The sequence below is a fragment of the Erythrolamprus reginae genome, chromosome Z, assembly GCF_031021105.1.
Source record: "Erythrolamprus reginae isolate rEryReg1 chromosome Z, rEryReg1.hap1, whole genome shotgun sequence".
NCBI lineage: Eukaryota > Metazoa > Chordata > Lepidosauria > Squamata > Dipsadidae > Erythrolamprus > Erythrolamprus reginae.
The window spans coordinates 143,587,155-143,599,290 of NC_091963.1; the positions used below are offsets into that span (position 1 = coordinate 143,587,155).

At 43.9% G+C, this 12,136-nt stretch overlaps 1 protein-coding gene across 9 annotated transcripts in view; it reads right to left on the minus strand.

Annotated features, from left to right (window-relative positions):
* Window positions 1-12,136, minus strand: part of CHD8 (chromodomain helicase DNA binding protein 8) — a 137,562-nt gene that overhangs the window by 28,794 nt on the left and 96,632 nt on the right. For 6 of the 9 annotated variants that reach the window (XM_070728816.1, XM_070728815.1, XM_070728817.1 and 3 more), the window contains 6 exons: window positions 8,021-8,131; window positions 6,466-6,677; window positions 4,219-4,418; window positions 2,984-3,176; window positions 1,346-1,435; window positions 537-640 (listed from right to left, as the gene is read on the minus strand). In XM_070728816.1, the coding sequence (XP_070584917.1) occupies window positions 537-640; window positions 1,346-1,435; window positions 2,984-3,176; window positions 4,219-4,418; window positions 6,466-6,677; window positions 8,021-8,131 (910 nt within the window). The remainder of the gene's footprint in view (window positions 1-536; window positions 641-1,345; window positions 1,436-2,983; window positions 3,177-4,218; window positions 4,419-6,465; window positions 6,678-8,020; window positions 8,132-12,136) is intronic. The other 3 variants (XM_070728819.1, XM_070728820.1, XM_070728818.1) reach the window with 1 other exon arrangement.

Here is a 12,136-nt window from a genome sequence, read left to right on the forward strand (position 1 = left end):
AGGCTTTTAGTCTAGAAATCCCTGCCCAGGAATTTTTTAGTTTATTCTCGGCCAATATTTTAATATTATTATTATTCTCAAAAAACGTGGCTGTGTGGAATTCTTCTTGTGTACCTGATTACCTTCTAACTTGATCAGCAAGTACATGCTTGGAAGGTGCAAAACCTCCTTCTAATGTGTTTATTGGCATGCTGTTTTGTTGTTTTATTTTGAGTCTTCTAGATTAAATAAATTTAGATCGAGTATAATTTACATTTGGCAGCTTCTGTCCACTGATCATTTATAGGTAGCCCTTGACTTATGACCACCATGGGAACAGGAATTTCCACTGCTAAACAAGCCAGTTGCTAAATAAGCCACCTCTGGTTTATGGTCGTTATAGCTGTAGAAATAATCTGCCAATTAGGTGCAAGAAAATAAAGACCTGGACTTGACTGGGCCTCACTGTCTCATCTCTGGTTTTGGGCCTGACCGTTTGACCACTCCTCATTGCGAAAGGAAGAGGTGCACATACCTATCCAGAAGTTATTACTCACCATGTTTGAAGACCCCAAGGAGCAAAGATTTGTCTGCTTCCGTGTCCCACCAGCCTGTGGGGACTTCTGCCTGATCCACAAGAGGAAACCAGATGTCGGTTTCACTACAGGTTGGAAATGGAAACAAAACAAGAGAAGACAAAGGTATTGAGAGATGTTAAATAGGAACCAGGATACCTTTCCAAAATCCTAGCTCTGCTTTCATAGCCTTACTCATAGCACAGAGTAGATTGCCCTTAGATCAGACACAAGACACCACATCTGGCTTGTGGGGCTGTCCTGGAAAATGTAAGCCACGTGTATTCAGCCACGTATAGAGACAATAATTATTTTGCCAGGACAATAACTTCTCTAACAAAATGACTGAATTTGGGAAAGTAAAAATGTTTAATAAAGGAATAAACAAACTCAGAAAGTTGCTAAGGAGATGCCTTATCCTTAAAAAGAGTTATCTGATTGGTGGGCGTCTTCAAAAATCACAAGAACAAGAGTTGGCAGGGACCTTGGAGGTCTTCTACTCTGACCTCCCTCTCAAGCAGGAGGCCCTATGCAGAAAAGGTTGTCCAAGCCTCTTATTCAACAAGGAATCAAAGAAACACACCCCTAAGGGAAAAGGCTTCTGTTATGAAATCCACGGAGTCGATCAATGGCCTGCTTCCTATCCCAACCAAACTCCTCAATCTGTTATAATTGTAAAGTTGTCATACAAAAAACCAAAATGTGATATCTCAGTAATTTGGGGGGGGGGGGGAGCTAGAAAAAACACTTCCCCCCCCCCGGCAACCTTTGTAAAGGTGAACATTTTTTACCTGGAAATGGCGCCTGCCAACACTTTCTCAGCCTGGTCCCCAATCACCTCCTGGCGCAAGTAGTAAAGCATTCGGACCCTGAGCAGGACTCTAGAGAGAAAAAGAACATCTTTCTGTTGGAAGATCAAGCATCGTTTGATCATCTGCTCACCCACCTCAATGTTGCAAGAGATTGGCTGCCTTCACTGTTAAGTCAGTGATGAAGGCAAAAGGTTTTCTTTTTTTCCCTTCCAAAACAACAGAGGCACATCCACCTGCAAATAGCCATTGCTCTTGCTTGATATCCTCCCCCCCACCCTTTACAGATATGTGAACTGAAAGGTTAGTTTGGTGTAGTTGCAGTGGACCTAGAACCTAGGAAAAGGATCGGCAATCTTAAACACTCAAACACTTAATAAAGGTCCTAACTGGAAGCCCCCACCCTGTTCCATTTTGGAGCCAGCCAATTCTGGAGTCCCCTACCACCACCACCACCACCATAGAGTCTTCTCCTAGTGTGGTGTCCTTTTTCTTCTGCCGACTGGAAGTCTGGTTCCCACACCATAGAGTCTCTTCCTAGCACGGCATCCGTTTCCTCTACCTGTCCTAACTGAAAGCCCTATTAATTGTGAAGCCGATTGGCAACAGGGAGCCTCAGCAGAGGGATGAAAGAGCCACATGCGGCTCCTAGTTGCTGACCCCTGAACTAGGAGATGGGGGCATTCTAGTCCCATCTCAGGCAAAAAAGCTGGCTTGGCACCAGGAAACCGGGAGTTCTAGTCCCGTATTAGGTGCAAAAGCGTCTAGATGACTTTGGGTCAACGACTAGGAGATGGCGAGTTCCAATGCCACCTGAGGCATGAAAAGCCATCTGGGTGAATTTGGGATAATCGTCAGGATACTGGGAATTCTAGTCCTATCTTAGGCATGAAAGCCAGTTGGGTGACCTTGGGCCAGTCAGTCTCTTTCAACCCATCTACCTCACAGTTGCTGTTTGGCGGAGGGGGAAGGGAAGAAGGAATATTATGCCTTGAGTTATGTATAAAATAATAAAGGTGGGTAAAATCCAGATGAACAGATAAAAAATAGACAGATGGATAGACATAGGTAGATGATGGATAGATAGATAGATAGATGACATATAGAAATAGATAGAAAGAGAGAGAAAGAAAGAGAGAGAGAGAGAGACAGACAGATATAGAAAGAGATATAGATAGATAGATAGATAGATAGATAGATAGATAGATAGATAGATAGATAGATAGATAGATAGATAGATAGATGACAGACAGACAGACTTGGATGAAAGAAAAAAAAAGAAAGAAAAAAGAGAAAGAAAGAAAGAAAGAAAGAAAGAAAGAAAGAAAGAAAAATGGACAGCATTATCACCACATAAGTATTTCTCAGTGGACCACAGACAGCCTCTTCAATAGCAAATTGAGAAAATGACAAAACCAGAATTTTTGAAGAATGGGATCTATCTTTATCTGTCTAGTTGGAGCTCCCATCTTTTTTGCATAGAAATTGACTGTGATCCAGGGAGCTGGCTCTACTGGATTTACAGAAGCACCACGAGCTGGACCTCCCTCCCACCTGCCATCATCATCATCATCATCATCATCATCATTAATTAGATTTGTATGCCGCCCCTCTTCTTACTTGTTGCACTGGTGTTTGAGATGCTTCTTGTAGCCTTCGTCTTGGAAGAGTGTGTCTGGGTTATACTTGTGGATCCACTCTGCTTTCTGGAGATCAAATGTGGTCTGAGACTTGATTTTCTTGCCCTTGCGGCCCCGTGGAACTGGGATGGACAGGCCTGCCCGAGGAACAGGAAGGGAGCTCAGAGCAGGGGCTAGGTACAACATGGAACCAGTGCAATAGGGATTAGGTCACCCCAGCTTTCGCAGAGTAGCTCAACTCACACACATACACATACAGAGAGAGACACAACACAGAGGAGTCACTTAAAGACTCCATAGAGAGCCCACCAACAGCAAAGGGACACCAACATTATTCTACTTCCCAAAGGTCCCCCAACCTAACTTCTCCCCACCCCCTGCAAAAGGATTAAGGCAGCCAAAAATCTCAAGCTTGGATCAAAGTCTTCCTATCAACAGAATGGACAGAAAGGCGTGGGTAACATTCTCAAGAGACAGCAATATAGAGCACATCTTTCTCCTTCTGTTCTGGCCACTTTTTTTTATAGAGGCACGACTGAGAGTGTTTTAACAAACTGCATCATTGTTTTCTTTGGTGGCAGCAGTGCCTCAGATAGAAAGCCCATAGAAAGAGTGGAGAGGACAGCGGAGATGATTATAGAAAGCTCACCTCCTTTCATTCAGGATGCTGCTTACAAATGCTATGTTATTAGTGCCTGGACTACTGTTAAAGACCCCAGACACTCACTTCTGTTTTGATTGCTCCTCCTAGCAGTGCCTCAGATAGAAAGCCCATATAGAGAGTGGTAAGGACACCAGAGATTATTATAGGACCTTCACCTCCTCTCATTCAGGATGCTGCTTCTAAATGCTATGTTCTTAGTTTTTGAAGCACTATAAAAGATCCACATACACCCACTTTATGGTCTCCTCCAAGTATTTCTATCAGAGCTACTTGATTCTGGGGACAGAATTTGTTCCCTAGCCCTGGTAAACTCGCAAGATTTGTTTTTCTCACCATGTATATGCATATATCTAAACTAGATTGTGTTGTTTCTGTGTCATGGAATATATGTGGGTATATGCATAACTTATTATGACATGCTTGTGTAGTGTTTATATGGGAGCTGGTGACCCAACGTAATTTCATTTTAATCTACGTCAATTAGCATGCATTCAAAGTGACAATAAAGTTATTATAAGCTCTATAAAAGCACCCCCTTCCCTCTCACTTACCCGAGTGATTTTGAAGCTCCTTGGCTTTCCCATTTTCAACTGGACTGATGAGATCCCAGATGAATCCTTTGATGTTCTCATCGCCCCGATAGTGCATCAAGCAGTAGACCAGGATGGCACGGCAGATGGTTTCCACGTCCCGCTCGGACATCCGCCGCTTGAAACGTCCATGTGACAAGATCTCCCTCCAGCGGCCCCAGCTGCCAAGCAAACCAACATAAACATTGTTTAGATAGCTAATAAGGATGGAGAGGGGTGCTACGTGCTCTCTGAGTTGGCTTGCTTTTTGTAGATTAGATTAGATTTAGATTAGATTTATTGGATTTATATGCCGCCCCTCTCCGCAAACTCGGGGCAGCTCACAACAATGGTAAAAACAATACATAATAACAAATCCAATAACCACCAATCCAATTACAATTTTAAGCTAAAAAATTCATTAAAAAAACAACCCCAGAATATTAAAAAACAAGCACACAATCAATCTACCACCAAAACAACATGGGCAAGGGGGAGATGTTTCAGTTCCCCCATGCCTGACGGCAGAGGTGGGTTTTAAGGAGTTTGCGAAAGGCAAGGAGGGTGGGGGCAATCCTAATCTCAGGGGGGAGCTGGTTCCAGAGGGTCGGAGCCACCAGAGAGAAGGCTCTTCCCTTGGATCCCGCCAGATGACATTGTTTAGTCGACAGGACCCGGAGAAGGCCAACTCTGTGGGACCGAACCGGTCGCTGGGATTCGTGCGGCAGAAGGCGGTCCCGGAGATATTCTGGTCCGGTGCCATGAAGGGCTTTATAGGTCATAACCAACACTTTGAATTGTGACCGGAAACTAATTGGCAACCAATGCAGACTGCGGAGTGTTGGAGTGATATGGGCATACTTAGAGAAGCCCATAATTGTAGACATTTCGTTACCCTAACTAGGCAACAGTGTTAGTGTTATGGGGAGCCCTACCTACCGCAGAAATCACTTTGTTCTCTTTCAGCAACTTCAATTGTACACCTAGAATGTTAAGTTTCAAGCCAATGCTTCACCTGAATCAAGAGACTCTTTAGTTGCTTTTTGTTTTCTGCCATTAAAGTGGTATCACCTGCGTATCTAAGGTTGTTGATATCTCTCCTTTAAGACTTAATTCCAAATGTGATACATCTAACCCCGCCTTTCTCATGTGCTTTGCATATAAGTTAAATAGGCAGGACCTATTTATCTACTTGCAATTGCATGCTTTGGAACTGGTGGGTGTGTCCAATCAGTAGTATTGCATTGGCAGTTCTGTGTTAGCAAAAACTTCAGAAGAGAAGGATTTAGGGGTAGTGATTTCTGACAGTCTCAAAATGGGTGAGCAGTGTGGTCGGGCAGTAGGAAAAGCAAGTAGGATGCTTGGCTGCATAGCTAGAGGTATAACAAGCAGAAAGAGGGAGATTGTGATCCCCTTATATAGAGCGCTGGTGAGACCACATTTGGAATACTGTGTTCCGTTCTGGAGACCTCACCTACAAAAAGATATTGACAAAATTGAACGGGTCCAAAGACGGGCTACAAGAATGGTGGAAGGTCTTAAGCATAAAATGTATCAGGAAAGACTTCATGAACTCAATCTGTATAGTCTGGAGGACAGAAGGAAAAGGGGGGACATGATCGAAACATTTAAATATGTTAAAGGGTTAAATAAGGTTCAGGAGGGAAGTGTTTTTAATAGGAAAGTGAACACAAGAACAAGGGGACACAGTCTGAAGTTAGTTGGGGGGAAGATCAAAAGCAACATGAGAAAATATTATTTCACTGAAAGAGTAGTAGATCCTTGGAACAAACTTCCAGCAGACGTGGTTGGTAAATCCACAGTAACTGAATTTAAACATGCCTGGGATAAACATATATCCATCCTAAGATAAAATACAGGAAATAGTATAAGGGCAGACTAGATGGACCATGAGGTCTTTTTCTGCCGTCAGTCTTCTATGTTTCCATCACACTTGGCCAATAAAATTCGATTCAATTCAATTTTATTCCCTTTCCGATCCTATCCTATCTTATTATTCTATTCTAATCCCTCTTATTATATTCTATTCCCTATTCTATTATTCCCTATTCTACTCCTATTTCTATTCTAAGCTTCCAAGATAATGCCCCCTCTTTTTACAAGAATTGGATTAAAACACATACACAAAGCACACATCCTCCCCTACATCTCCCATAATCCTCCTTTCCATGTATCCCTTTTTGTGAGGCCTCCTTCCATGTCACGTACCCATAGACCAGCAGTTGTTTCTCCACCTGGAAGCAGTCGGTACGCCCATACGAATGGTGGAGGGGATGGTGGTGTCGGTCGTGGCGCCGGGAGCGTGGCCGGTCGTCATCGTCGCTCTCCAAGTCGGAGAACTCAACCAGGTCATCGTCTTTCAGGGTGCTGAAGTGGCGAGTCTGCTTGCGGATGCGGGGCGTGTCAATCACCAGGTTGTTCTGCAGAAAACGGAGAAGAAGAAAAACCCTCTGGATCTCTGAAGGTGTGTAGATTTCTCCATAGACAATTCTGTTCTCTCTTCAGTCACTGAATCTTAAGACTTGGGGAAATGGCCTTTCAGACCATGGAATACAAGCTCAGCTCAGCACAGGGATGCAAATTAAAGCACCCAACGATGATAATTCAGTTTTTTTTCTTGCTGAACAGTCCCACTGTTTATCCTCTTACTTGTGGGGGACAGTCTCAAAAGTTGGCGAGTTTAAGATTTCGGGATTTCACAGAGTGGGCCTTCTCCGGGTCCCGTCAACTAAACAATGTTGGTTGGTGGGCCCCAGGGGAAGAGCCTTCTCTGTGGCGGCCCCGACTCTCTGGAACCAACTCCCCCAGAGATTAGAACTGCCCCTACTCTCCCTGCCTTCCGTAAACTCCTTAAAACCCACCTTTGCCGTCAGGCATGGGGGAACTGAAACACCTCCCCCGGGTATGTACAATTTATGCATGGTATGTTTGTGTGTGTGTTTGTTAGTAAATGGGGTTCTTTTTAAACTTTTTAAAAAATATTTTAAATTTATTTGGATTTGTTACGATTTGCTATATTTTCCTGTGAGCCGCCCCGAGTCCGCGGAGAGGGGTGGCATACAAATCTAAATAATAAATAAATAAATAATAAACTACCATAATTCTTTCACCAGCCAGGTCAAGATGGCTGGGAAATTCCGAGAGTTTATTTATTTATTTATTCGATTTTTATGCCGCCCTTCTCCTTAGACTCAGGGCGGCTTACAACATGTTAGCAAGAGCACTTTTTTAACAGAGCCAGCATTTTGCCCCCACAATCCGGGTCCTCATTTTACCCACCTCGGAAGGATGGAAGGCTGAGTCAACCTTGAGCAGGTGACGAGATTTGAACCGCTGACCTTCAGATCTACAAGTCAGCTTCAGTGGCCTGCAGTACAGCACTCTACCTGCTGCACCACCCCGGCTCAATTGAGTTGAAGTCAGTGTTTAAAGTTGCCAAGTTTGGAGACCCCTAGCTCTTGCTTAACTCATCAACACGAGTGGCGTGTACACCCCTGACATGAGTGACCTGAAATTGGCCATGCCCCTGCCCCCCCCCTTGAGGTCAAACACAACTCTGATCCCGTCCCCAATGAAATCGAGTTTGACACCCCTGTGCTTGAGCATCCAAAGCTGGAGCAGAGAAAACCATCTGTCATCCACACAACGAGGATTCTGGGCCATGAGAGATTAAAACTTCATGCAATCCTTCTCCCGATTCCTCTATTACTCAGCCAGCCCATTGTGCAAATTGACTGCCATCCCTCTTCCCAGTCCAACACACCTTACTATTCAGAAGATCCAGGTCTAAGTCTGCTTTCTTGGCCCACTTCTGCCAAAAGTTAGGGTCATCCAGGGCGATGTCTGTCCTGTTTTCAGAGGCCACAAAACTTGCCTGGGAAAGGAAAAGAGGCAGAACAAAAGAAGGTGTAAGCGGCAGGTTTACTGTAAAGCAGACTTCACACACACACTCTCATGTAGACGCCTTTCTACTAGATTTGTACAACCCACTAGAATAGTGGTGCTGAGATACTTTGTGGCTCAGTGTGTTGTGGGAAACAGTCATTGTCTTAATGCGTTTTGTGAATGATCAGGCAGGCTTTGCTTTATTCACTCGAGCATAGAATAAAACAATCAGGTTTCATTAACTTCCTTCTCTTTTTCCTTCTTCCACTTTGTTTAGATCAACTTTAAATCGCCAGAATGAAGCCCCCTTCTTGGCTTTGCCATTGGCCCAAAATAAGTCATATTGGTAGATGCTTCTGGTACTAGCCAATATACCAGCAGATGGGCTGGACTCTGTTTTTCTACATTCACACAACTAATTAACCGAAGCAAATCAGAACTCCGAGGCTAAAGTCTTCCTCTATGAACTTCTTTATTGGATACATCGTATCAGCACGATGAAATTAAAAACCAACTCTAAATGTTTCCTGTGGTTTTGGTATAATTAAAATAGAAAATAATTCCCTCCCCAAAAGTCATAGGTCAAGTTGGCCAATTAGGTTACTTGTTGGGCTCTCCAGGCACCTCATCTCTATCCACCATCTGTAGATGTGACCTTGATTCCCAAGAGAAAATTCTGTGTTTTGTCTAGCAATGCATCTCATTGTCCTTCCCCCTTCCCACTGTGGCAACTGAGGAATAGAAAAATGGCTTCTGCCAAGTTCTATTTGAAGTTGAAAATATTCTTATTAGCTAAAAACCTCTACTTGAGCATATGGGTTTTACACTTAAGCACTCCACCTCTTAACCTATTCAGGGTCCTCCAAATAGTACAAGGGTGGTCAGATCCTTCAGCCATATTCTCCTTTAATGTTATTCCTTTCTTGGTGGTCTCCTTCCATCATCTTTTACATAGAAACATAGAAGACTGACGGCAGAAAAAGACCTCATGATCCATCTAGTCTGCCCTTATACTATTTTCTGTATTTTATCTTAGGATTTGATTTTGTTCTTCTGTACTTTTAATAATGTTTGCTTGTTAACTTGGATCTGGTGTGCATTATGTGAACCCCTCACATTGTTTTTCCAAAGTACATAATATTCTCAGTGTAAACTCTAGTTGGCCTTTGTCTTAAGAACAAGTAGATTTCTGGACCTCGTGTCTACATAGGCAAATGGAAGGACATGTGAATAGAATTCCACAATTTATGTTTACTGTTTATGTAAACATATATTTATATTAAGCTAAACACTTTCTTGATGTATGTTACCAATTTCATAATGATGTGAATGGAATTAATAGAAATGTAAGATATATTTAAATAGAAGTTGAAACAGGCAATGATCTTTATACGAATATTGAGATGTTTTCTTTTTTAATGTAATTGAAAATCAAAATAAAACTTTAAAAAACGAACTCCACAGCTTAGTGGTAGTCCTTGACTTAGGACCACAACGGAGCCCAGAATTTTGGGTTATTAAGTGAAACGTTCGTTAAGTGAGCTTCAGCCCCACTTTTCGACTTTTCCTGCCACCGTTGTTAACTGAAATCAATGCAGATAACTCAGTAACCTGGATGTTCAGCAAATCTGTCTTGCCCACTGACACTGTTTATCAGGAAGGTCACAAAAAGGGATCACATGACCCTGGGACACAGCAATAGTTATAAATATGAACAAGTTGCCCAAGTTAGAATTCTGATCAGGTGACTATGGGGATGCTGCAACGGTTGTAACTGTGGAAAACGGTCCTTTTTAGGTGCCGTTGTAACTTTGCCATTAAATGCACTGTCATAAGCCAAAGACTACCTGTATTTCGGTAAACTCTAGGCCAGTGTCGCTGAACCAAGATGTGTGGATGTCTATGTTCTGACCTAGGTTTCACCAAATCACGAAACAGACTTCTTGTCCCAACACCCCAACCCCTTTTTATTGACTAATGTGAATTCTTAGGATTCACATCCAGCAAAGTCCCAGCATTTAGCCTTTCATAGAAACATAGAAGACTGACGGCAGAAAAAGACCTCATGGTCCATCTAGTCTGCCCTTATACTATTTCTTGTATTTTTATCTTAGAATGGATATACAGTGATCCCTCTATTATCGCGAGGGTTCCGTTCCAAGACCCCTCGCAATAATCGATTTTTCGGGATGTAGTGGTGCGGAAGTAAAAACACCATCTGCGCATGCGCGCCCCTTTTTCCATGGCCGCGCATGCGCAGATGGTGTTTTTACTTCCGCACCTGGGAAGACCCAGCAGCTGAGGAGCCGCCTGCCTGCCCGCTTGTCCGCCGCTTGTCTGCTTGTCCGGCCGCCGCTTTTCCGCCGCTTGTCCGGCCACCGCTTTTCTGCCGCTTGTCCGGCCGCCGCTTTTCCTCCGCTTGTCCGGCCGCCGCTTGTCAGCCGCTTTTCCGCTTGTCCGGCCGCCGCTTTTCCGCCGCTTTTCCGCCTGCCGCTTGTCCGCCGCTTGTCTGGCCGCCGCTTGTCTGGCCGCCGCTTGTCCGCTTGTCCGCCTGCCGCAGCTGATCTGCTCGGCAGCGCAGTAGCAGCGAGGAGCCGAAGATGGGGTTTCCCCGTTGCCCACGCAAAGGGGAAACCCCATCTTCGGCTCCTCGCTGCTACTGCGCTGCCGAGCAGATCAGCTGGTGGGCGGCCGAAGGAACCTTCCCTGGGTGCCACCCGCCGCTCGAGAGCAAGAGGGGGAGAGATAGAGAAAGAGAGAGAAGGAAAGAAAGAGATGAGAGAGGGAGGAAGAGAGTGTGAGAGAGGAAGAAGCAAGATAGAGAAAGAGAGAGAGAAAGAAAGATGAGAAAGGAAGGGAGTGACGTCATCGGGTGAAAAAATCGCGATATAGCGTTTCACAAAGCTCGAGATCGCGAAACTCGGGGGATCACTGTATATATTTATCCCAGGAATGTTTAAATTCCGTTACTGTGGATTGACCAACCACGTCTGCTGGAAGTTTGTTCCAAGGATCTACTACTCTTTCAGTGAAATAATATTTTCTCATGTTGCTTTTGATATTTCCCCCAACTAACTTCAGATTGTGTCCCCTTGTTCTTGTGTTCACTTTCCTATTAAAAACACTTTCAAGGGTAAATTGCAACCAAAGACCTTATCAGTCTTTGGAGAGTTGTCAGGGCGCTAGTTTCTTGATAGCAATGCAGAACAAGGAAATCTCTTGCAAGGAGTTTCTCAGATAAACCAATCTTCACATGATAAATGAACTAATTTGTAGTGGGTGGGACATTTATTCTACTTTTTAAATTTACCTATTCTGATTTTATGCATGGTGGGACTGGTCTCTGGGTGTCACACGACTTTCGTTGCCAATGACAATTCGTTGTTTTTGACAATGACAATAAATGTATTATTATTGTTATTATTAATTGTCTCCTGCAAACACCACTCCCCTTTTGCTCCTATTTATTCCCTATGGGAGAGGCCATTGAGTGTCCCCTTGTACTTTATTCCCTCTGATCTCTGATCCTTAATTGCTCCCTTTTCCTGACAGCTCTGCGCTACGAATGTCGGGGACAGACTCCAGCTGTTCTTCAGCCCTGCTCCTCTCTAACTCTGATGGTAGCTGATAACTTTCCGACAGCCCTGGCCCCATCTCTGCCTCCGATGCAGAGCGCTCATCAGAGCTTTTTCCAGACTCGAGGACTGGCCTATGTTCCTCCCCAACTTCTTCACTGTCAAGAGTCTGCTGCCAGCTCTGCTGGCCAGCCACAACAGTCTACTCCCAGAATTCCCCAGAATTGAAATCCACACATCTTGAAGTTGCTGAGGTTCAGAAACACTTTGGAAAATCTCCTTAAACTCTTATTAATGCCCAATCTTCTGTATACTCTTACTGATCAGAATAAAGACCATATTTTAGGCAGCATAAAGAGGACTTTATGGCATGAAGAACCTTGCTTTTTTTTTTGATCCCCTGCTTCATTCTCCACCCA